At 41.5% G+C, this 27,105-nt stretch overlaps 1 protein-coding gene across 3 annotated transcripts in view; it reads right to left on the reverse strand.

The window, feature by feature from the left end:
- Window positions 1-18,876: 18,876 nt before the first annotated feature.
- The window catches only part of ELOVL5 (ELOVL fatty acid elongase 5), a 42,129-nt gene continuing 33,900 nt past the window's right edge, over window positions 18,877-27,105 (reverse strand). For all 3 annotated transcript variants that reach the window (XM_068937376.1, XM_068937375.1, XM_068937377.1), the window contains 5 exons: window positions 26,578-26,655; window positions 25,734-25,905; window positions 24,097-24,221; window positions 22,089-22,223; window positions 18,877-20,793 (listed from right to left, as the gene is read on the reverse strand). In XM_068937376.1, the coding sequence (XP_068793477.1) occupies window positions 20,662-20,793; window positions 22,089-22,223; window positions 24,097-24,221; window positions 25,734-25,905; window positions 26,578-26,655 (642 nt within the window). In that variant the 3' untranslated portion in view covers window positions 18,877-20,661. The remainder of the gene's footprint in view (window positions 20,794-22,088; window positions 22,224-24,096; window positions 24,222-25,733; window positions 25,906-26,577; window positions 26,656-27,105) is intronic.

Here is a 27,105-nt window from a genome sequence, read left to right on the forward strand (position 1 = left end):
TTTCTAAGTTTATCTTAGTCTCAAGTACGGCTTGAAAAAAATCTGTCTTTTTATGACTTCTGTCTGTCCTTACTATCATATCTCACTCTGGAGCAGGTTGCATGGCTGAGATGCTCAGGCTTTTCAGCTGGTGACTGATGTCCACAATATCTCCATGAGTCGAAGGTCATCCACGGGTCTGCTTTTCTCTACAATAGGCCTACCTTTCCCTGGTTCCTCATGGTCCTTCCTGTTCATAGCTGTGGTAGCTGCTTTGTATGCTTCATATTAGGACATCCCGCAGCTCTGACAAGATAATTCAATAGCAAGGTGACACCTTGTTCTCTAAAAATCCAATCAACTTTACTGTAGCGAAAGTCCTCACAGGGTAACAGATAATATTGCTAAAAGTGATGACAGCAGCACCACTCTCCATGTTATTTCTCTTTCCTCGTCTTCTTTTTTCAGTCACATCCACCTATCCTCCAGCTAACTGGAGAGGGCACAATACAGTATCTACAATAGCTAAAGCTTTTTTTTTTTTTTTCCCTTGTACGGCGGTGGGTGTGACAACTGGTAGCCCAGGATGCCTAGTTTGTTCTTTAGCTCTGAGGCTGCCCTCCCCAATTGGACCCTGGCTAAGTCATTGCAATCCCTGTTTGCAGAGCAAGTACCTTGTGAAGCACCCATACAACCTGGATCCCAAGCTCACTGAGTCAGGGTTGGTCGTAGATGATTAGGTAATGAAAGCTGTATAGCTGCATTACCAGGTTGCTCTGCCAAGGTTAGTTGGCTCTGACCATGCTTCTTCCCTTTTGCACTACATCATGACATGGAGAATTTCTTTCTGTCTTTCTGCTCAGTGTGATAGATGTTAGGCCAGCCTTGCTTAAAGTTCATCCAGACATGCTGCCTGATATTGCAGGATATTATGAACCTTCTCCTCCTAACAAATGATTACGCTCTCAGTAGATGGACCCTATGTTTGAAACTAAATACAGTACAGGTTTCAGCATATCTAATAACACAGTGTAGCAATTTCTTGGTAATCTGATGACACGCTCCAGTGATTGCCTACGTATCTGCTCTCATGCTGCAGCACAAACTGCAGTGGGAGTTTAATATGTATCAGTGGCTTTTCTTACACCTTGTGCTCTTTCCAGCACAGAAGGACAAGTCTCTCTTTCATTTTCCCTGTGTTTCACTTATCGTTTGTCCTTCATGAAGATAAGTTCCCAAAGCTTTTCCTGCCTGGACTGTTATTGAATTCCAGTACTTCCAGGTTTGGAATTGCCTTAGTAAGGCCAGCAAGCAAGGGCACAATGTCACATAGTCTTGGCCTCACAGATCTAGGAAACTTGCTGTTGACATTGAAACTGAAAATCAGAGATAAGAACAAAAGGTTCACCATCACACACACTGAATAAATGCAAGTATCATTGACTGTCCTGAAACTAAACCTTGAAAATGTTAGCATTAGAGTCACTTACGCTCTGTGGTGCCATCAGGTAGGGGAGTACAAGAAGGGAAGGAATGAGGAGTTGCCGCAGCCAGGAATATTGCATGTATTTGGGCAGAAATCTTAATTCTTCTTCCCCTCTGAGAGGGGCTGTGTTTGTAAGAACATTGTTTAAAAGTCAAGAACGAATTAGGGTGACTGGATAAAGAGGAAATATCTACGGTTATTGTGTGTGAACTGAGGTATAATTATGAACCCATAAATATGGCAGGTTTATCTGTTCACCTTGATACTGAACACAATCCTTATGCCATGCTTCTACTTTGACTAGCTAAAAGCTGCTCATGCTGTACTAGAAGAAGCCAATCCCATTTCTATTTCTCGGTCATGTCATGTCAAAGATATCAGCTTCTCTCAAGGAGGGGGGCTCAAGCTCCCTTTAGCTTGCCTCTTTTAGAGATGGATATTGCTCTAGCCTGATTTAATTCTTAACCCAGCCTCATCTGCCGCAAGGACTCCCTTGTTAGATCAGCTTAGCTACCTGAAGAATTGTAGTTTCAAGGGGACGCTAGAAATGCCTTTCCCATCACCCTTCCCTCTGCCTCCTCTGTTTCTGCCAGACACTTGCAGTACTGTCCAATGAACGCCGAAGATGGGCTAAGTCTGGGTGTCTCCCCCTCTGCCCAGCCTCAGGCGCGCACTCTGGCTCTTCCACTTGCCCACCTGTGGGACTGAACTGATTGTAAAAGCACAGTTTGGCAAGGTTAACCTTCAGCTGATTCATCTCCCTGAAATGACTGATTGCACCATCTGTGGGATCACAGCACATGGCAGCACAGTCTACAGCAACCCTGGCTCGGATGGTCTTCAACACCATAAATGCACCCACAGAGCTCTTCAAATCACACTGGCAGAGCCCTTTGCTTGGCATCCCAGCACCAAGGTGCCTGTTGTTGCAGCTCTCTGTGCCAAAGGAAGATTAACGTGCACGTGGTGAGTGTAAGGGCAGTGGCCACGCTCACAGACTTCCATTCAGTTCCCTTAACTTAGCATAAAACACTGGTGCCTGAGTCAATCGGCATATCCTGTGAGTAAATATTAGGCATGTGGACAGCACTGTCATGCCAAAATATGATATCCATAGTTTATGGTACCAATATTACCTCAGTGGGGTCACAGTCCTTTCCAAGTTTGACTCCTGTGCTGGGAAACAAGAGCCGGAGCTCATCCCAGGGCATCAACATGTTTTCAGCTCTCACCAGTCCTGTAACGATATGTAAGAGTGCTTCAGCATTGTTGTTGTGGAACAATTCAGAAAAATCTAGGCAATTTAAAGCTTCCCTGGAGCCAAAAAATGCATCTGTGAGATACAGACAGATGGGAGGAATTGTGAGGGCTCTGACACAGCCACCTTCCCCCCACATAAGAGCGAAGTCAGAGATCCCACCAACTTCATGTGGTGGTTTTGCTAAGCAGGAAGCTAAGGATTGCACGGACCAAAGGGCAGTGCCTCTGAAGGACACTTCAGAATCACATTGTCTTCAAACTCTGCGACTTGTCCCACACAGCGACCAACTTTTTGAGCTGTTTGTTGGAGATAAGATTTTGGCCCGAACCAATAGAAAATAGTAGGCATCTAAAGAGAGCAGGGATATAATACAAATACATACATACAAGCATAGGCGGGACCCTTTTGAGGGTACATAACCACAAATGTACCTCTCATATTATACATCTCATACTGTGAAAATAAGAAAAAGGTATAAAAGTCACACCTTGAAGGGAGACAAGTTCATTTCTTTGAATCTGTTATGCCAAGCCTGTTCTGCAGTAATAACACTAGTATGTTTGCATGTACCATAGATGCGGTCTCATTACTTTAACATGACTCAACTGACTGTATCGCTTCAGAGATACTTTCTCTAACCAAATCCCGGTTTGAACAAAGCACTCATAACTTTCACGAGCTGCCAGGGTTCACGGCCTCCTATTGTTTGTAGCAGAGCACCGTAGAGGCTGTGAGTGTTTCAGTGCTCTGCTGACGTAGTAGAAGGAGCCAGAGACCTTCTTCTGATACTTTGCAGCAGACACAGACCAGCCCGCCAGGTGGCTCCCACAGGTGTCTGCTGTGCTTCAGGATACCTAAGAAATGTACAGAGGTGTTTTTCACTGAAAATATCACCTGTTCTTTCTAACGTAATATCACCTAATATTGGTAGTCTCTGAAACTCAAGTCCTGCTGGGAGAGTTAGTGTGAAGTTCATGACTGAGATGGCCAACAAAGTAATAAACATTCAGCAAGGGCTAGACGCTGAAAACACACGTATGTGTCTAGCAAATTGGGGCACACAGATAAGATCAGTCTCTAATGCTGGCACCGTATACAGTGATACTGGAAACTTTGTCCTTCCACTTCCATTTAAATCTCAAGATATTAGAAATAGATTAAGCTTAGGACAACTTAAACAAACTAGACCCCTGCTCTAGTCTATGAAGACCGGCAGGGCAGCATCCAAGGATGCTGCGAGAGCTGGCTTGTTGTAAGCCCACTCTCTCTCATCTCTGAAAGGCTTTAGTGACTACAGGGGAGTCCTGATTATGGGAAAAGGGCAAACATCACTCCCATCTTCACAAATGCCAAGGAGGACCATGTAGGGAACTACAGAGTGGTCAGTCAACCTCTTTTCTGTCTCCTTGGCATACACTTCTAGCACATGAAGAAGACAAAGGCAACTGAGAACAGCCAGCCAGGATTTACCAAGGGACAGTTTTCCTGGCCAATCTGAATGCCATCTGTGGTGAGACGACTGGTTTCACAGAGAGGGGGGAGGGCAGTGTGGGTTGTTTCTCTTGGCTTTAGCAAGGCTTCTGACATAGTCACATAAGCCCATAAGTCATACCCTTATAGCCAAATTGGGGAAGTGTGGGTTGGATGGATGGACTACCAGGTGGGTGGAAATTTGGCTGGATTGAGAGGCTCAAAGAGTAGTTGACAGCAATTTAAAGTCTAAGGGATAGCAGTTTCCGGTAGTTCCTCAGGGGCTGATAGCAAGACTGGTACTTTTTAATGCTCTCATTAACAACTTGGACAATGAGAGGTAACACGTCTGCAGCAAGTTCACAGGTGCTACGAATTGCGGGGGGGGGGGGGGCGAGGGGGGTGCATCAGCATGCTGGAGGGCAAGGCTGCCACTCACAGGGGCCTTGACAAGAGGCCAGAATGGGTTGAGAGGAACATCAAGAGTCCTGCATGGGGGCTGAATAAGTCAGGGTGCTCTGTTCCGCTCTTCTCACAGCACGTGCAGTACTCGCGTTCACCTTGACAAAGGAGGCAAGCTGATCCGGAAACCTCCATGTGAGGAGTGACACCTTCAGAAGAGCAGCTAAAATACAGTGGTGTCCTAGTGCCTCTAACTGGCAGCAGTTTTCTTACTCTCTTCAAAAACTTCTTCTGTAGTCTGGTGTGGCACGTACTCCCAGCTGCCCTTTCCTCATTGGGTGAGCCCCCTCTCTTTTCCATACGGACTGGCTATGGTTTTAGTCATCTGGACTTGCAAGTGATGGCTTTCATTCACAGCTGCTGTTTGCCCACTCCATTTTGCTGATTTGTCCTTCTCAGGTAAAAGACAAAATATTTTAAATATCTAAGTTTTAAATAGGTACAGGCAAGAGATTCTCTTATGAATTCCCTTGTGCATAAAGATGATGTCTTTTAATTCTGCTGCTAGCGTGCACATTTGGGGCACATCATAAGATTTTTACTATGTATTGTCCTTTGAGGCAGTGACATCACTAAAAGAATCTCTAGAAGATTTTGCACAGAAAAACAGGGAAAAGCAAGAGTAAGAAAGGAACAATATCGACATTAAGAACTGGTCCTGCAGCTTTTCTCAGGGACATGTGAAAACTGTGGATTGCCTTTAATGAATAATCTTTACAAGAGGGGGAGAGTGCTGTTGTCGAACAGCAACTGAGCTTGCTGGAGATTTTTTTGTAAACCATACAACTCAATCATTTGTGTGTAAAGGATTTGTGCAGAGGGACTTTTACTAGCCATAACTATAGCAACCTCTACAACATTTATTAGTCATATAACAATGAAAACAAAGCAGAAGCATTAAACTGCTTGGAATTCAAAAGTTTAAATGGTTACTCATTCGGGGAAAGTTTTTTCTCCTTTCAGTTGCATTCAGCAAAGTCTACAACCAGAAAAAAATACAATGTTGAATCAGTAATCTAGTTGGAAATAAACATCTCCCTGGGGAAAATAATCAAATACATTGCTGGATTTGGGGAAAAGATCTACTAACAAGATTATACCTACCATTTTAAGCAATCTCGAGAAAAAGACAGGACAAAAGGAAAAACAGCTTGCTGCAGGTGCAGGATACGCAACATGCACCTACGCACTGCTCTGGACTGTTTTCTGTTGCTGTATTTGACAACTTATATGGCAGCTTCCCAAGTCAAAATGACTTTCAACCACCTTTGAACCTTCTGCTAAACAGGCCTGGTAAGTACCTCAGGTTAAAACGCTATGGGGCAGTCAGCTGGTTTCAGTTTCTTTGCTTTCCTTTTGTCCTCAGTACTAGCTAGAGCTACAGACAGGAGGAGACTTGGCCTGACTTTCAGGATCTTGAGAAATCACCCCCTTCCCCAGAGATCACAGAGAAGGCTCAACAGAGCCTCAGTGCTGCAGATGCACTGGCATAATTTCACATTCAGGAGTTATTTCACCTTTGCTTTGCAAAATGCAAACTCCCATTTGAATCTGATGAGAATGGGAAGCAGCAGTTCCTGAGCACCAATCTGAAAGAGAAGTTTATAAGGTCCTCATGATGTTCCTGGGCCCAAACATTAGCTTTTTGCTTTTAGTTTTACTAGCTTCTCTGTTTCATGAGATGTTCCTTCATATTTAGTACAAGAATGCAAAAGTTTAAAACTGTTCCAGAATCACAGAAATTGGAAATAGTAAAATTTGAGAGTTACCTAAACTCCCTACCTAGTAAAATTGCTTCCTTCTGCCCCAAGCTAAATGTAGTTTGCACCTAAATGCCCAATGTTTTTCCAGTTTTGCCTTAGGATAAGGTTTTTTTAGGGGGAAGGAGAATGTCTATTTCTGCTATTTTCTTTATGTGCTTTGTGGAAATCTTTATAAATAAAAAATGATGAAATTCAGATGGCTCTCTTGGACCCATATGTTATGCAGGATCTCAAAAAACACATTGAAAAGCAAACACCATAGCCATGTTTTATATTTCAAAGTGGTAACTGAGTACCAACCCTAAAACTGTTTGAAACTCTCAGGAAGGATAGAAGTTGTCAAATCTATTCAGAGAGCTGAAATGAGTTGTGCGTGCTGAGGTCAGTAGCAAGACCAAGGAAAGATGTATTCTGCGCTGTTTCCCATCTATTAGTTCTCTCTGCTATGATAGCAGTCTCCAGAGTGAGTCTCTGGCTGCTTCTTAAGGTCACTGAATCATTTCTCTACAACAAATGATCTTGCTAGCTAGAAATGTTGGAAGGGCTCTCTGAGCCGCGGCGTTGATGTATCAGTGAGTCACTGTAATCCCTGCTTTCACGGGTAAGAGCACACCACACCCAACCTGTCTGCGGCGCGGGTGGGTTTGTTTTCCTTGCCCTCCTTCATGTTCTTTTACTTTTCTAAGAGCGTTAAGCCGATACAGATCTCTGTATTTTGCAGTCTTTGGACAGAATAAGAATAGAGAGCAAAAAAAAAAAAAAAAACCCACCAACCCACCCAACCATGATTCAGATTCCCTGCTCTTGGGATTCACTGGCTTTGCCCTTGCAGGCGATTACAAGAACTGTTTAGTAATGTTCCCGGCAGGCCCCTGGCAAAGCAGAAGTAGAAGGTGCCCTGGGGCAGAACAAAGCTATCTTCTACACAGCGTAAAGCTTGGAGACAGCAAGTTTTGACAATCAGGACGTTGAAAGGCTTGCTGGTTTAACAGCAAATGATATACATGGTTTGGCAGTTTGGCACACCGTGTAATCGGTAACAGAAGGAAGAGCAGGTCCCCAAAGCTGTGGCTCTGTCTCAGAGGCACGCAGCATCCCTGAGCTGCAAGCCCAGCAAATCCTCATGGATGAAGCAGAAGCAGACCAACATATCTTTAATAAATGCCCTTATTTATTTCCCTCGATAGGAGATAGCAGACAGTTCCCTTTGCGAAGCAAATCTCAAAACATACCTGAAAGACATCAATAACGCTTGCTCTTCTTACCTCCAGCTCCGCAAGTAATTTCTCTTCCAGGTTTGTTTTTTTGTTTTACCTTAATTGCTTGCCTGTCTTTAAAACTCAGCTCACTATTTGACTCAATCCCTGTAGGACACAGATACAAGTAAGTAGCATATTTACTTACTTTACTATATTGCTTATAGTAGTTCAGTGGCAGTGATTACAAACCAGGCTATTAGCATTTTTTTTTCTTACAGCCATTAAAGCACAGATGAGCTTTGACGAGGTTCTTGGAAGGCGAAGTAGCTTGTAACAGGGAAGTCTTTCTGTACTTATGGGAAGCAGAATGAAGGAAATAATAGCTCATCAAAGCAACAAACAGACCAAGCACAATTTAACTTTTTGGTTAAATGTTAAGGTAGCTAAATAGGGATGGCACATATGGCAAAGGACTTAGGAAGGGAGGGTGAATTTTTCTGACAGCAAGCGCTAACAAATATGGGATGCAGAACACCCTAAAATGAGTATGGGACTGCTTGTCCAATGGTATCTGAGTATTTATTCATTTATTGCTTAATATGACAGAAGGAAACCATGAGGAGATGTTAATTTTGTAATGACTGCACAAGAAACGTGGATATCTGACTGGTGGGGCCAGGGACCTCCTACAAGCCATAAACAAAAGTCAGGAGAAATTTACAGAGGCTTGAAAAAAGTGGAGCCAAAGTAGCATGAGCTACGACTACCATGGTTTTTTGATAATATTTTTCCTCATCTCCAGAGCAGAGGGAAAAGCTATGCTAAATCCTGTGTGGGGAACACCCAACTAGTCTAGTAAAAATCAAACTAGTCTAGTAAAAATCAAACCAAGTTTCAAGTTGTTTGAAAATTGTGACATAGCATAGACTACACTCGGAAACACGTCAAACACTGCGAAGAATGTTTTTCTCATACCTAATATGAATTTCCCTGGCTGCCAACTGTGCCTTTGTCCTTTCATTGTGCCCCCTGCTTTTTTGCTGTGTGCTTCCAAGAAGAGTTAGACTCTTCCTCCTCTGTAATCACCCGTCAGGTAGTTGAGGACAGTGATTAGGTCCCCTCCACCTTTACGTTGCAGCTCCATAACAATCTCAGTGATCCTCTCCGATAGACGAAGGACTTGGAAACACAGATGCTTTGCCATTAGCCACCCTTGAAAAGTGAGGCCAATTGAAAGATTTCAACCGTTTTAAGTGCAGACAAAATGCTTTGAAATATCCCAAGTTGCCTAGAAAGTCCAGTGGAGTTGGTGGGAACAGCCTCCCGCCCCTTCATTAGCAGGCTGGGTATCCGACCCTCACTCCATCAGAAGTTCAATGTGGGATGCTGGCCTTTACTTGTTCATTTCTTATGTCGTAAAAGACCAAGACAGGATTTGATCTGGGATCTTTAGTTTCAAAGGACGAAAGAGTCAAGCTGGAGTGTTTTCTAACTTTGCATCTTGCAGACCTCTTCATTTTCTAACCAGATTACATTATTTTTAGAATGCGTTCAGTCTCCTTGTGACCTGGTTTCTTCACATTATACCACAAATGATTAATGAATGTATAACCTTTCCTTCAGGAGTAACCTGCATCTCAACAGCCAGCAAAGTTATTACAGTTCTGCAACTCAAGTGCACTTCTGACCCAATCATCAAATACATTTGTCGTTATTTTGATAGAAAGTTGCTGCACTGAAGTGATTTGGTCTTTCACCAGCCTACAGGAGAAGACTTGCTTTACAGGTAATTGCTCTAGGATGGTAAACATTGAACAGGCTTTCCAAAACCTAACATGCTGTGCCCACAAAGTATTGACACACTGGCTTTTCAGTAATTTATAAAGTTACATTTAAAAGAAGTAATTAAAATTCATAGTCAAGAGTTGGTTAGAAGACAACTTCAGTCATTAAAGTCACACATCTCTCAATTTATATTTTAGTACTGCTAATAGGAGAGATTTTTTTTTTTTGCTTTATTTTTCTTCATAGATAATTTTGACAGAAATGGAAACAAACTCTCTTCCATGGGTAAAAATTGGCAATTTCAGAAAGAGACAGAACTGAAAATTTTCAGCTAAAATAAGTGGTAAGGAAATGTTGTCTTCGGATCCAGGGTCATCTGGTGTTCAGGAACCTAAGGGACAAGGTATCCTCACAGAGAGGGTTCGCAGGCTCTTGCCAGGCTGCTGCAGTGAGCGTGTCTGTATTTTGATATGGAGACACCCATAGAGGTGAGGGAATGAAAACCTGGGGTGCCTGAAATGGACTAAGGAAATAATACTACAACTCTGATCAGAAACTCGGATTCAGGATGTTGGATTTTTGATGAAAACTTAAATCATCTGAAAAAAAAAAAGAGTTTTTCCTTTGTCTTTCCAAGGATTACTTAGCTGAAACCTCTATTTCTAATTTCTGAATAACAGACTGAAAAAAAAAAAAAAAACAAAGTTAGTTAAGTCTGGCCAAAAGAATAAAAATAAATTTAAACCCGTGAAAGAGAGGCAGCTTGAACGCAAATCCTGGAAAGTGGTAGCTACAACTCTGCTTTTTATTTGAGAGTGGGAACCCACCGACAGGCATGCAAAAATAACTCTGAAAACTTTGGCGTGAAACCCATAAACAGTGTTAGAAAAGAGACAGAAGTCGGGAAAGAATAGGCTCCAGTTAAAGGGATAATCTTCTTGCATGACTATCTATAGTGGAATAAACGGTGCCCAGTATATGCTAGGACATACTGGGCTAATGTCATGTATGGACGTTATGTGTCTATTTATTTGCTGCGTTTTGTGCCAGTGATGAGCAATATACTAAGAGCAGGCTGCACCGCAACCCTACATGCACGTGATACTTGCAGGCTGGTTCATGCACACCGTGGCGCGTGCCTGCAACGCTCGCGCTGCCTTTCGCTCTGGGGTTGCCAGCCCCCTCTGCAGCGCTGCCCTCCGGAGTAGCCAGAGCAGAGCTTGGCCACTGGCCGCACAGGGCTGTGGGACCCACCAGAGGAAGGAGACTGGCACCCACTTCCCTTCCTCGCCCCGTGTCCCCAGCGCTCCTCTGTATTTCAGCTGCCACCCACCAAACTCCTGTGGCTGCGAGCCAAGGCCTGGTGCCAGCAGAGAGACTCCTGCACCACCTTCAGCCCCCCAGAACACTCTGTCTGAAATGCTTCATGGGTTAACATGACCACCAAGAGTCGAGGTGCTTGTCTCACAGTCAGTACTGAGATATTATCCCTGCTACTCTGCATGCTGATCTATTTCTCCATATATATTACTTTTAATGATCCTACTCAGCAAGAACCATCAAAACCTGAGAAAAGAGTTACAGGATGCAGAACAGCTTTTAAGGAGAAAAATATTTCTAGCCAACCTACCCCAAATGGTCCTACTAGCACACAGTGACACCAGTAAGTGCAGAGCAACCCGCCACTGAGTTTCCACACAGCCGAAAGGGAGAGAGGCAGTAGGATCGCTAGCTGATCCACTGATCATTTGACTCAGACTAACCCTCCGAGAAGCAAACCTGCGCCTAGAGAATAAACGTGGTTGCTGTGAAATAAGGCAGAGAGAGGGAATAAGGGCACAGTACGCGCTTCTCGGTGCTGCCTGAAGGAAACCTATACCTGCATCGAGTCCAAGCTGCAACTGATCTGAAGAGGGAAGGAGCATTTTTGGATATTCGTTAAGCACTGACTGCTGAGGCAGGCATTAAATACAGCTGATCAGAATACTGATCTACTGCCCTGTTAGCATCTATGCAGAATCCCCTTTGACTTGCTGAAAATGAGAACAATTTGGTTTATATTCTCCAGTTTCTCTTCCTGTCCCTCTTCTCCTCAAAACAGTCACCAGGGCAACCTTCTTTCGTGCCCCCTAGGTTTTCTCTCTCTCTTTAAAAGTCCTCCTTTCTTTTTCTTCTGACAGTTTAAGCATTTTCTGCTTCCTCTGAATGTTTTCCACTGAACTACGTGTTCATTTTCTCCTAAACAGCCTCCTGCTTTGCCCAGCGCAAGTGGCCAACAGTGGTCTTTCCCCACTGCTCCAGCCATAACCCCCGGAGAACTGCTGGCTCTTAATTACTGTTAATTCTGACTAACAGATCCCAATCCCTCCATCCCCCAGCATTTTGTTTTGGAAGTTCACCTTTTCTATAGTCCTTTAATTCTATATGTTTTTGCTTTCCATCACAGGTGAGTCCCAGCCTGATACGCACAATGTTGTGCTTGCTGGTGCACTGAGGACATTCATTCGCTCTGTATTACAGTGTTGCTCTTTTCCTTCTATGACCATTTTCCTGGTGCTCTTTCAAGGCCAGGCATTTTGGATTTTGCTTCTCTGATTTTGCCTCGTATAAGGCACAATAAATATAGAATACTATTAAATACTTACCAGTCCCTTCTATGTGATGGAGGGTTGATGATCTGTTAAGTTCATAACCATTACGGGTTAACCTTCAGATATACTTGATTTGAGATTTAGGCTATTTTATGAGTTTTTTCTTTTTTTCCTTCCCTGCCTAAACATATTCATTCACCTCTAACTATAATATATTCTGCAATAGTCCTGGATGTCAGAATACACAGATCTGCATTCTAATCACTTTTATCAAAACAGCTTCTGTTTTTCCCCTAAAAACACTGCTCCCAAGGTCATTGATATGATCAAGGTCAGATGCATCATAAAAGCCATTATGTAGGATATGCTCACTTTTAATCTTCTTCCTTTATGACCCCTACTTTCACATTAGGGAAAGCAATAGCTCTTGACTGCAAAGTCTTTGCAGTGGTGAAATAAAGGGCAAGATGTTATTTTATTCTTGTCTCTGCTATGCAAAATTATACTCAGATCATCAGTACTATCGGGAACTATTTTGAAGGTGTTTCAAATGTAGGATGAGGGCTCTGTTTACCTACAACTTACCTTTGTATTTGGTACTCCTCTTAAAAAGGGGTTAGATCTTTGAAAAACAAACTACAGTGCAATTACATGGAAAAAGTGTGAAGTTATTGAAGACTGTGAAATCTGCCTTACAATATAAATATTTATATACCATTCTTGCTTGTATTAAATTCCAGCGTATTTGTTGCTTGCGTCAGCTACAGTTATTTATTAAAGCCTTCTGATCCTACCGTGTAGAGAGGAGCCAGCCTGTCCCCATCTGTCACGCTGCCTGTGTCACCAGGAGAGGGCATCATGTTATAGTAAATCTGCTCAGAGAGGCCAAGTTAACGTCACTTTTTAATACAGGATTTGTGTGATGTTCACTCTATTTACTCGATTTCACAATAACCTGCCATGCTTCTCCTTTTCAGGTAGGAAGCAGGAAAAATAGGCTAAAATCAGTCCTGGGTTTAATCAGACCTGATCCGTGGAGGACTTAGTTTAAAATCCAAATGTTTACTTATGTCATTCTTAAACCTCCTTAAAATTAGCTACGTGGAAGACAAAACACCTCTACAGATACTGCTTAGGTCTGACCTCTCTGCTTTTGAGGGCAGAAGGGAAAATGGTGACGTCTTCATAAGGAAGTCACATATGGGGAGGGGTTGGTTGCTTTGTTGTGGTTTTTCTCTTCTTTTTTTTTAACTTCTACTTCATAAAGCAAAATCTCATGTTGACCATCATTTTTGCTAAGTGCTCTGGCCAGCTGGAGCTAGGTAGTTGGCTGGACACTTCTGGAGATTTTTGAAAACCTTACATCCTCACTTCCTTTCTGACCAAAGTAAGAGTTAGTTGTTAATTTTTCTGATTTTCCTGTGTTTGCAAAGGAGCTTTAGTTAAATACTGCAATGAAAAAAGTGTTAACATACCCTGCAAAGCATTCATCACCAAATTGCTGGTCTGAGTTCAGGACTGCCTGCTCACCACAAAATCTTCGTGCACCGCTTTTCAACAGTGGGAACGGGCAACAGCTCTTCAGAACATTTCCTGCCAAGCCGTACTTAGCATGGAAGCCAAACTCGAATGTACAGACTTTTCATTTGCTTTACTAAAACTTCTGAAGAGAGAGGGGTCTTTTTCATGATGACTTGCAAAAATCTTTAAAGATTTTTTTAAAGAGGAAACACAGTTGATAATAGTTAGCTGATAATAGTTATGCCATCTGTATGCATGGTAAGTATTTCCTGTTCTTTTCTGAAAACTCATCACTATTCTACTGAGCAAAAGTTCATTTGCATCAAAGATGCCTGCAGTCCATGGTAGCTCGGCACACAACCAAGAGCCCTTCTCTCTTTCTCTCCCCCTACTAGTGTTGTGGGAAGCAAAGTATATTGATAAATTAGCAGAAGATCTTTCAAAGAGGGAATCCTTTCTAAAGGTACAGAAAAGTGTCAGGAACCTAGACCTACAAAGGCCCTGAACCACCAAGATCCTCTTGAGTTTAATGTGAGTAAGGTACTTTATAGATTTTTTTCTTTTCAAAATTCTCCTAATTCTGTGAACTGAGATGTTAACTTCTGAAAATAGCTAATAAAATAGAATTAATGGCATTCAGTAAATATTTAGCTTCTAGTGGTAGATGGAAAGGGTCAAGGAAGACAAGGTTTCCGCTTGCTAAATGGGACGTGACACAACAGGTTTCTAATCAACCACACAAATTCTGTAATACCTTGCTTCAGCGTGCATTGAAGACATTCCGTTAGCTTCACTTTAAACAATTTTACAATCACAGGTGATTTATCACTGCATAGCATTACCTCTGGTGATGGCTAATACTAGAGAGAATACCATGAATATCTGCTCCTCCTGACATAAACCAAGGTAAGTCTAAAGTAAGAATAGTCAAATTCTGTCATAAAAGGTCATGTGTTCCCCCTTACACCTACTCAGAAGAAACAAACACACAGGCGGAGAGAATTCTTATATGGAATTACATTTTTACGGGAACTGATTCATCTCCCTTGAGGTTTTAACTGTTCCCAAAACCAAACTCAAGATGACCCATTCTCCATTTCCTGCCGTTCCACTACTCTCCCTTCCCTATTTGAAGAAACTAAATTCTGGCCACCTTCCGAAGGGGCAACTGCTCTCACAGGGACCCTTATTACCCTGCTGATGGCCAGAGGCTTGCTCCAGGCATGCTCTCATGCTCTCACCGTGGTACCTTGTGATTGTCCTCCAGTAAGCGGAAGGTGAGCTCATTACATTTCAAAGCTCTTCAAGCGTTACAGGCCAGATCCCTGGGAAAGGTGCTCCACCTTACCATGGACTAGACTCTGAATGAACAAAGTAAAGAAAAAAAATGCAATTACTTCACTCCGGAGAGACTGTTTCTGGAATACAAGAGCTTAAGTTGTGCCATGACGGTCCATTCCCTTCAGGCTATGTTTTCTCGAGCTGTGGCACCCTATGGCTGCAGGCAGACCTTCCTCTCATGCCAGAAAGTCACTTTCTTCCCACGCTGTTGAGTGCCTAAGAATAAAAAGCACACAAATAACTGGTGCATCACCCAGCAGAGGCGAGAGGGAGTGTGTGCTCCGCTACCAGGCCCCAGGCTGCCTGTGGGGCTCCATGAGGAGCCTGTGTCTGCAGGACAAATCAGTCACTGTCACGGCACTCCTGGAAACAGATGCTGCGGAGCCGGATCCTCTGCACCTGCAAACCAAGATATGCCCACCCTCTTCAAACCCCGACAGATATCTCCCTCAAACTGGGCTGGCTCCCCACCCACAAGCTACCCGAGGCCACTGCACACCGCTCTCCCTGCAAAACTGCTCCAAGTCCTGCTCCACTGACAAAGACACTCTTCCAATTTCTAGCCCAAGTTTATTCTTGGCTAGCCTATACCCATTTGTTTTGTGTCAACACAGTTAAAATAGTTCTTTTTCCTTCGTGCTGTCTCATCTCATGATGTATTTATAGAAAGCAATCGTGTTCCCTCTCCACCTTTGTTTTGCTGCGCTAAGCAAGCCCAAGTCCTTTCATCTCATTCTGCAAGATTTCTCCGTTCCCCTGATCGTTTCAGTAACTATTCTGTATAGCTGTTTTTTTAAACTCAGTTTTCTAGAAAATGGGTGACCACATTGGGGAGGTGGGGGGGGAAGGTGGATATTCTTCAAACGGAAGTCTTACCAGAGCCTCCCCCTGCAGCTGCAATACATTCCTGTTTCTGCTAAAAACAGATTGATTAGCCTGTAACGAGGTTTTTTTCCTCTTTTCATAGTGGCTGCTTAAAGCTGATGAACAGATGATTATCAACGAACTTCCTCTCTCTCCTCTTCAGTAATTTCCAAATAAAACTCTCATGGAAATAGCTGAAACTGTTACTACTCCCTAAGGGCGTGATTTTACACCTACACGAATCTCCTCGCTTACCCCAGGCCACCAAGGCCATCTGCTTGTTGCTGTAGGATATCTTGTCCTCTTCTGCGTTGATACTGCTTCCTAACTTTGTCATCTGCAAGAATCACTGCAAATATTCCTACTTTTCATACCAAAGTCATTACTAAAAACATTACTAATGAGCTCCCTTGAGCCTGAGAGTGTCAAGACATACCCTCTCCCGCCAGTCTAACGCTTAATCCTAAGTCTTGCAGCTAGTCACCCCCTCCTCTAGTTTAGATAATCATTTCTGTGATCAAAAATTTTACTGATTCCAGATGGATGCAATATGCATTTCCTTTGTCTAGACAATGTTTTTATTGCTAAATCAGGTGTGATCATTTCCAGAAAACCTATGTTAAATTTTCTCCCATTTTGTGTTTACCTCCATGTACTTCATCATTCCTTCCATCCATATTTATTCTGAAGCATTACACAATACTGAAATCAGACTATCCACCAGGCCTATCAGTCAATATTATCACTTTGTAAATTCTTCCTGTTGGAAACACACTATCTACATTATATATTCTTGAAACACAAGACATACAATTCCCTTTTCTCCTTCTCCCCAACAGAACTTGACTGATTCGAACAAAACACTTTTTAAACTGGACCTTTACCACTTACTTTTTCCCTGCTTGGGATCATTTTAGCACCTTTGACTTAAAATATAATGCCACCTCCACGGTCACACCCTTACATCCCCTGGGGACTGTAGCTTCTTTCGCTTACCCAAATTTGCTTGACTGAAATTGAAAAACGTACAGATCTAGTTTGAACGGACTGAATGCTCAAAATTGTTCTCGAGTTTGTTTTTCCAATCAGTTCTTCCAATATCCTGATGATTACAACTAATTGCCTTTGTTGATTCAGTAAGTCTTAGTAAGTGGATGCCAATGACAATGTAAAGTTAATCGTCTGTACTAATATAATTCTCAGCAGCATTTCTCTCATAAGAGAGATCTCTATCCATATTTTTAATCATCCCCTGAACTGTATATAACACATTTCCAGTGGAGCCTGCACTGTAGATTTTATTTACTTTTCTTCAGCATCTAACGCATCTTTTTTTTTTTTTGAATAATGTGTACAATTACAAACATATAGTCCAGTCACACACAGCACACACACATTTCTATCAACTTATGCCTCAAGACACCCACTGAATAGCAAAGGTAGAGGCCAATCCCTAGAACGTTCCTGCATTATGTTTGGGGCTTTGGGGGTTCCTTTACCCCAGTTTTGGTGGTAGAAGCTCCAGCACTTAGTGAATAAGTGTCCTGCTTTAAGTAAGTAAAATAGATTTCCAGAATTGTTCTCCGCTTTTCCATTACTCTTTGCAAACTCCAGCAATTGCAGCACCCAAGTCAACCCAGCCCTAGAGGCTGCTTATACCTCCGTGACTCAGCACTCAGGGTATTTGCATCAGGACTGCTTTAAGAAAAGTTCTGTCCTAGGCATTTGAGCCAGGGTTCCAGTTTACAAAAAGCATTCACCTCCCCATCATGAAAAGCTATAGGGTCTGAGGGCTCGAAGTGGTTTGGTCAACTCATTAGCAGCAGGAGATCTTAGCACAAAGGTTGGAAGCTTGACCTTCCACTCTTCGCAAATACTGGATACTGGAGAATCTTGGTCTCCTTAGCCTGCTTTACATGGACCCGCCCCATCCAGTTTGCAACAGTTGGTCCTCTTTCATCTCTCCAGTCTCTATAACGTGAAGTAAGAAAGTCCTTTCAGAAGACTCTTTTGCAGTCCTAGACACCAATCACAGTGATATCTATTAGTAAAACTTCAGTTAACCAGGAAAATCAAGGCAAACAGAGGCCATGACTTGCCCCAGATCATGTAACGAGCTGGAAGCAGAGCCAGGTTTCCTCACTCAGTCCATCATGTTACCAAAACTAGCAAACAGGTTGGAAAAGGGACATCTAATCTAACCTCTGCAGCTCTTAAGCACTTTTTGTTTGCGGCCGAGACAGTGACAGAGCACCTGGCAGCCCCCATCTTCCGACTTGCTGATATGGACGCTACAGCAGCTGTCTGCGGGCCCACTGCACCACCCAACCCAACAAAACAGAGCCCAAACTACACATCTTCATGAAACCGCATTTCCTGGCAGCTTTGGACGGAGTCAAGGGTCTATATAGTGGCAAATGAGCATAAAGCAAAACGCTCATAAAGGATGACGTTTCGCCACAGCATATCACTGACCTTGAAGGGTAGGTTCAGAGCGCAGCAGCTCCGGCTCCGCTGGCTCCCAGGGAGCGCCAGCTTGGTATTACAGCTTCTGCCTTCTAGGTACCCTCTGTGGCTTTGGCTGATCATCTGTACTGCACCTGTACTGCCCTCACTAGCCTTTCAAAATAGATCCGCCCCGCTCAGAAAAACACTGTTTCACAGCTGAATTTATATGTGCAGGAGAAAAAGCTTTCCTAGCAACCGACTCAGGAACCTGGAGCTCTCTCCCAGAAGACGCCCAGAGTAACATGAAACCTCGGAGCCTTCCGGGCAAAATGCGAAGCCCATTTCCTTGGGCTCGGTTTCTTGTACAAAGAGTCTATGCACTACAAGATAGACAACTATGTAAGTAGTTCTGTGTTTGCTAAGTCCATCATCGTCCTCATCACACTATCTGAGCTGGTCACAACACATTGATTAAACACTCAAATCAGAGAGGGCATGATCACTAAAGGGAAGCTGGAGCGACAGAAAAATTCTACTGAGTACAGCCCAAGTTTTCTGTAAGGAATTTGATATTAAATTTCTAGTTTACTAAATTTCTCTAAATGTCTGCAGCTATCCCTCCATCAAGACAATTCCTAGTTGGCCTCACACAAAATATGGCAATGTATTAAATCTGTACAAACCCACTATAGAATTCAGGCAGAGATCACCAAAAATGTTTTAATGATTAAACCATGTCAAACATTAACAATGTAGGTATATTCAGATGAGTCAAGAGTTTATTTCTAGCACATTTAGACAGTCTATTTTGAACATTATAGCTGCTGTACTGAGCTATGTAAAGACTCTGCAAACCAGTACCTAGAAATGAAGACACACACACAAGCTTTGATAATGTAAACATAACAGACACTGTCTCCTTCAAAACAAGGAATGAAAACCCACAAGGCTAGTAGAACTTATTAATTCCCTAAGAGATGTGCAAAACAAATTTTAAAAGATTTAATTTAAAAAAAATTAAACATGTTAAAACTGGTTTTTATATAAATATCAACAACAAATAGTTAAGCTTGAGTGATGATCAACACGATGTCTTGCACAATTTAATTTTTCAGAGCTTAGTGAATAAGATATTCATAAGCCAAACTCCACCATGGCAGACACCATAATCATATACCAGGAATAGATACTGGCTTTGCAACTGACTCCTCGTAAGGAGGCAAGACAAGGCAAGACTTTACAGGAAGGAGTAATTTAAACAAGCACTCTTAAACCAATCTTCAGGTAACAAGCCAAAACGTTACAGGTGATATACACAACTCACATTACAGAAACACACACTCATCTCCAGCACTTTTCAGTAACATTTAAAAAACATCATGTATGACTTAAGATTGTTTAATTTTGCTTTTTTGGGAAAAAATGTTTTTGTGAGGCACATTTTAAAAATGAACGTATGCTACATAAAGAACACGACAGATACCAACTTAAATACAAACAATTCCATCGTAAAAGCATCCTTCTGTCTCCATTTATAAATTCATTTTTGGATATGTCACAGACTTACTTAAACAGTTGCTCCTAAATGTGGATATGGCTATGGTAACAACACTTGAAACTCTGCCAGTTTCCATATTAAAAATCACTCTTAGCACATAACAATTCTCAGAAATAAGAAAAGAAAGAAAAAAGAAAAGATGGGTCCACCCTGTATATACTCTAAACCTTAGAGACAATACTTAAGTCTTACTGGACTGTGTAAGCGCCAATTAATTTTACATTAGTGACACAGTTCAAATAAAAAAATAAGATCTATTAAAAAGGTAAAATAACTTTTCCATCTGGTTTGTGACTGTTTAGTCAGTTAAAGCCAAATATACAAAACTAAATGTGCCATTTCCAATTTCACTGTATCATGTAGGAGATACTTACCATGTATCACATACAGAACAGTAAAATGATCAATGGATTCTTCTAAATGACTTTTTAATAAAAAGTCAATCAACCAAAAAGTTGAAACATACCTTAATTTTTAAACCAGTAATAAGCTTTGGGCCCTGCTTTTTAATTTTTAAGGCATGTGTGTTTATCTACTGAAACCAGCATCGTACAAATTACCTCTACAATCACATGCATAATCTACAGTAAAAAAATGGAGTTTAGATTACAGTGTTTTCAAATTGTGAATCATAATTCAGCACCTATCATATTGACTAGTAAGGCAACAGCAGTGTCATATACTACAATACTCCCTTCCACAGTCTATAGCAGGGTCAGTGACAGCCCAGAATTATTATTAAACTTTAACCTACTTTTATATTCTGTATACAGTTTCTAGGGTGTTTGCACTGGTTAAGTCCTACATAAATCACACTATTCTAGGCAGGAATAGTTACAGTAGCCATTAGAGTATTAGTGCACAACTCTTATTGTGCTTACAATCAGATGATTTTGTTGTTGGGGGTATCAAAATGGTTTTTCAGTTTGGTCTTCAATCCTTCCTTTGTTTTCTTTGTTTCACATTGTTCTCAAGGGAAGAAAAGCTGTTTGTGTACCCGTTCACAGTGGCTGTAGAGCCATTCTGATACTCTTTCCTCCTCGAGGATGCCTTCTTGTTGTAAGTCTAGAATATACAGAAAGACACATGGTTTTGCTTAAATAGATATAAATAGCCGCTTCCTCACAGTGATTCAAGAAACACAGAAGCAAATTTGCATCCATCATTTTTAAGGACCTCACGCTGGTGGCAAAGTCTAACAAGCTTAACCATTTTTTGTATATGAGGCTGTGTGTTTCACTCTTCAAAATAAGGGAAGTGGTGCACAGGAAAAGAAAAAGGATTGGTAGTATGATGGTGTAGCATTGGCAGTATTTTGTTAACAGTAGATTAGGAAGAAGAAAGAAATTTTATGAGCAGAATACACCATAAGAACATGCTCAAAATGACAAGGGTGAAAGGAGGTTTGATGTACTACAGGTCACAGTATCTATGACAAGGCCAAAACTAGAAGTGGGTAAACAAGAATGATGAGAGAAGTTTCAGAGGCAGAAATGTGAAGTAAATTTGCACCAGCTGAGACATCAAGCAAGAAAGAAGCAAAAACTAACAGGAACAGGGAGGCTCAGAACACCAAAACAACAACAACAACAAAAATTACAGACAGTGAGAAGCACATGTGAATTAAACTTTGTCAAAGGGCCTCAGTAGCCAGACAAGAACGTATGTCCCAAAGTATTTGCATGTGGAGGGAAGTTAAATGGTTAAAAGTTAAAATATGAGTAAAGTTGATGGAGAATGTTAAAACGGTATTTGGAATAGATGACCATGTTTAATTAGCATGTTCATATGCAGTTAGTGACATGAACCATGGGACTGGTTTTAAGTACCAGAAGATGAGAAAGGAAAGCCTACTATTTTGCCCCAAAAGTCACTCTTACCAGCCCTGGAATGCTTGGATCTTTCAAAAGACATTTCAAATATTTAACAGAATTTCCCTGTTCGTTTGGGGGGCTGTATGTTGTTTTGGTTTGATTTTTTTTAGAAGATGACTGAAGTACATCTTCGCAGAGAGCCTGATTATGACCTTCTCAGAACAACACATATTCAGTCTGGACCTATTCAGACATGAAATAAATTTCTCGGAAACACAATTCAAAATGCTAATTTTCCATATGGAAATATAAACAAATCCCTGTAAAGGTGAACCAAAATCAGATTTCTGTATGTTGAAAGTTGGGGAGATTTCCCTGGATAAATAAAAAAATATTTCCTCAAATATAAATACATAGCACTAAAAAACATATGCATGTTACTGGAAGAAACAAAAGGATATTTCAAGCACATCTTTCCATAACGCAGCTTTCAGATGAAATGCATTCAGCAGAATGATACCAAGAGTCAATGAATATTACTTTTACCTGAATGTAGAAATTTGTAAAGAGGATAATCAAAGAAATCATGTAAGAGATCTGGAAATACAGCCAACCCTGAGGAAATGCACATGGCCAAACAACACCGCAGCTTGTCTGGAAGATTGTCAGGACGAATTGAGTCTGGGGAGAGACAAAAAAGAGAAAATGGAGCACACTAATGCAAGGAGGCAAAAGACTATTACTGATCAAAACCTAGTCAGTTATTTTCCAAACAAGTCAAAATACGTACTACTGTGTGTTTGGACAAGTTTATCTTCTCTGAAAGTCTTACTAACAATGGAAACGTGACTTAGCAGACATTCAGGTCATGGTACTCTGTTGTTTAAGTGTTTTTATTTGATTACTATTATTCCATCTTAGAGCATAAGTGTACTCCGCGTAGGACTGATTTATAAGTATCCCAAGGAGCAAAGACCACCTCTCCTCCCTAGTGCGAGCTCTGTCAAGGTTCGGGTCTATCAACCTAACAGAGTAGATTTGCATCTCCCTGCTCCAGTTGTCAAAGACGTGGGGTCACTGAGTCTGCATGCAGATCCCGTGATCCTCTCCCAGATCCTGGAACTGGGCTCCAGTGGAAGATTTTGCAGGGGAGGGTAAAGGCTGTATATATGAAGCAGGGGGTAGGGAAGGAGTGGGGTTCATAAGTCCTTCTGCTTAGCTGTGTTCAGTTACCTCTGTGGAACAAATACTGTTTGGGCTTAAGTGCTGCAGAGGGCTTTGGGCAAGTTTCATCCTGACAGGAATTACCAGATTAGGGAATGTTTATTTAAAAAGTGAAAAAAACAGTTCTGTCCTGCTAAGATGCTGCCCTAACAGTTACACACACAGGCCAGGCAGGGAAGTGAAAGTGGCTATGACAACAGCCAGAGGAGCAACCTAAGCGCTGAGACACCTGCACTCTGCAGCAATTGAACAGCAAGGAGGAAGAATGGTGCCTAAACCTGGAAGGAAAAACAAACAAAACAAAACAAAACAAACAAACAAACAAGAAACTTCTTGCTGCTACAACATTTAGCCATCCTGCAGGAAGAAACAGTGCTAAGAAAAAAAAAAGATATTGAGAATCAAACTTTGAATCGCTGGCCATCTCAAGAAAATATTACTAAACTGAATCTATTCACAGCCCGGATGGGTCTGACTCAGAAAAAAAAAAAAAAAAAGTTGCATCTCTAGGCTTCAGTTTCCCCATCTATAAAACGGGGAAGAAAAATTACCTGTGTATCTTTTTTGTGGCATTTTGAGACATTACACACATTGAAACATGGTTCTCATGCAGTATTACTACAGCAAGTGCCACATTGCTTAATTTCATTACTCCTTTCACCTCCAGTGCACAGCTTTCAGGCTTCATCACTGTATACACAGGAAACAATACAAATGGATGCGAGGAGTCCAACATAGAATTACAAGTGAAAAAAAATCTGCCTATTTAAAGCGCAGAAGGAGACCAGAAATATTGAACAGTTTTTAATAAACCATTTACGACTGCGTGCGAAAGTGAGACAGAAAAGTCATTGTTCTCTAGGACTAGAATGAAGGGCCTTGTTAGCTGTGGACTGGGGTGCATTCAGTTTCTGTCATCCCAACATCAGCCTGAGCAACAAACGCTAAGAGTTCACTGTCTAAAACTGACTTGGAAAAAAAGCTTCTCCCTCCCTCTGGCTAGAGAGTCCCAGGAAACCCAGCGCTGCAACCCCCGAATACACCTAGCCACGGACCGTAAGAAGTTAGAGAAAGATCCCACTAAGCTGTTCAGCACTCACTTATATCCACTGTCAGACCCTAAGCCCCCACCAACCTGAAAACAGTACTCAATGGAGGTGCAAAGGCTAGATTTTTAAGGTGATTTAGGCACTTACAGATGTAGCAGGGTACTTGCTCTCATTTTTCCTTCCTTTTTGTCTTCCCCTTCCCTCTTGCCAAAAGTTTCTAACTCAGTAAAGACAAGGAGATGTCATCGCTAATACGAGCGCTTGAAGAGCTAATCACTCACCAGCTGCCCCTGAGTGATGTACTTCTTCCACCACAGATATGGACGCATGGCTGGAACGGCCGACAATCCGTAGTAGGAGTACATGAGGACATGGATAAAGCTATTCAGCGTGGCACCGAAGTAAGCTAAAATAGCAAAGCAGAAAGAAAGTATGTTTTATTACCAGGCACATGCTTTTGTATGGAACCTATCAAAACAAACAATTTCAAAATGCAACTATTTAAAACATGATTTCTCTTCGAACAAAGACTTAAAAAAAAAAAGTCTACTCTGCTAGAAGTTTTTCTGTTAACCCAACTAAGTGGCTGAGATGCTTTGTACCTGTGTACTTTATATCATCTGTTTGTTTTTGTTTTTTCTGTTTATTCTTTTTCATTTCTACATCCCAGCTTCCCAGGGGAAGCGAGGAAGCTGAATCAAAGGAGGCACATAAACATGCCCACCAATCAATAGCTTCACCAATCGAACTTTAGGTTCATTTCACTTCTTACCAGCCAGGGACCTACTTTGTCATTTATAACCAAATGCAATAGGTATCTCCTGAAACTGCACGTTACGTATTTCATTTGTTCTTTTCTACAGCATCTTTAGTCATTAAAGAAATTTAAATTTTAGCTTATTGCAAAACTGCATAAGTGATATGACCAAGCAGAACACAAAGCTTGGAAGGGAAGATCAAAAACATATCACAAGGAATAAAACAAAAGTATTTTCAAGACCACTCAAACACAAGCTAGACCAAGCACTTGCACTTTTGACTGTTCTACAAACAGGGATCGGCTTCTCTAGAGGAGAACGTGGTTCCAGATGCACTCTTTCTGTAAGTTAAACATTACTCACTGTTGTGCTGACAACACAAAACAAATATAAGTTTCTATGTTGTTTGGCTCAGAAAGCAGAGTCCTGAGCAATCCAACTTTTCGGTCTGCACTGCTTTTACTTCAAACCCACTGAATCTGCAACAAGCTTCTCTCACAAGAGTTTTCTACAAAGCCAGTATCTGTAAGCTGCACATCGGAACCGCAACTAAGCTACACCAATGCAGTTAGGAAACTGGATGCCAACTAAAAGCAAGTGAAATTAAAGAATCAAAGAGAGATTACCAGAGGTTAACAGTATTTAAAGAAGAAAGACAGTGAAATCTTCCATTTAAGAAGCATTCAGTAGTGCTCGGGGACAAAATTTTAATTGAAATCATTTGTTACTGGGATAATGAGATTAATTTAAGAAAGCTAACATCTCTAGTGAGCTTGACAGATTCAAGGACAAGAGTCACTATTAGCCATCTTGCAGCTGAAAGCAGCTTCTGGCCCTGACTTGGAGAAGAATACTGTTTTATTTTAGGGTTTGCAACCACCACAAAAAATGAGGAAATAAAGTTGGCAGGTGGAATACTGCAGTAGATAAATATCAGCTGCTGTTCCAGCAAAATCTTCAAGCTATATCTAGCATGCCTTTTCAAAGACACTCCACAGGGTAGCTTAATATCTGTAAGCATTGGCTGCAATTTAATAAAGTAGCTTAATATCAGACAGAACAAATCCTGCAGCTGAAGGACCAGAGTTGCTTGATTCGACCAAACAAAAACCAAACAAGGCCTTTGTTGCAAGTGTTCTCCACCGCAGCCCAGTACTTACAGTGACCGCAAGGCACCCAGTTCATAACAAACCACCAGATGTTCAGCATTGTCGCATGGTGATAGACATGCAGAACCGTGATCTGATGATTATTTTTCCGCAGAATAAAAAAGAAGGTATCCATGAATTCAATCAACTTGGAGAAATAGTACCACCACAGCACCTGTATAATCTAGAGAAAAAGATACAAGTTTTAAAAGCATTGTGCATTGTGGGGGCTCTTAACTCTTCTGCTATCTAAGTAATTAAAATCCAAACTCCACCTTGCACTACTCTGAGATTAAGACTCTGCTGAGACGTTCTCTAACACTTCAGACCGTTATTTGTCTCAGGTTTCTCCATAGGTGACTTGGGTACAAAGTTATAGCTACAGATGAAAACAGAAGGAGGATAAAGAATGCTTTATGAGGTTATCGCTGTGCATCTGGGGTGTCCTGGGAGAAACAGGAGAGAATATTTAACCACAGTTCTTACTGTAGTGCTGTCTGTGAAGGAGACATCTAAAGAGGGACCAGAAATCACCATCACACACCCCTCAGAAAGAGAAGGGGAGTCACGGCAAACAGTGGTTGGTTACACACTGACTACCACGTCTGAACTCACTGGTTTTTCAGCTAGGAAACACTTGCAAATTTACAGATAATTATCCACAGAACTTGTAAATATCTAGCATGAATATATTATGGATTAACTATTATGTTTCACTATATATTTTCCATTGTATTTTAAAGGGAAAAAAAAGTGTAGTTTGAACACAAACCATAAATCAATATTGTTCTGCTCTCCCCTTAGATACAAGGAGATAATCTGAAATGTCATTAACTATGACTCGTGATTACATTACCTTCATATCGGCTTCACCTCCACTGCGCGTATCTTGACAGAAGAAATTGTATCCTCCTTCCCATACTCCCGTCACCAGCTGACAAGATCAAAGAATAACTTGTCATTCAATGACAATACTGCACCCTGCAGTATACCCAAACCGCAACAGAGGCTTTCCTGAGGCACCTGGTATTGAGGGATTCACAGATATCTGAATGTAACACTAGGTTGAGTTTAAGCGCCACGTAGTAACTGAATCGTAACAGCAAACAGAGGGTGAATTAACAGAAGTTTTTCCAATTGCAGGTACCAGAATAAAAAACGGGAGGTAACATCTTGTCCAAACTGAAAACATAGCGTGCGCATGTGTTTTACATAGGCATATTCTAGCCAAGTTCTTAAGAAATATCTTTCCCTTTTATCAATGGTCTCATTTCTGGAGGAAGTGAGCAACCAAAGAAAAGTAAATATATTTTTCCTCTAATTATATTTTTGGGGAAAAAAGTCATATTTTTTAGGAAGTTTTATACATACAGATCTGACAACG

Source organism: Struthio camelus, chromosome 3, assembly GCF_040807025.1.
Source record: "Struthio camelus isolate bStrCam1 chromosome 3, bStrCam1.hap1, whole genome shotgun sequence".
Classification (NCBI taxonomy): domain Eukaryota; kingdom Metazoa; phylum Chordata; class Aves; order Struthioniformes; family Struthionidae; genus Struthio; species Struthio camelus.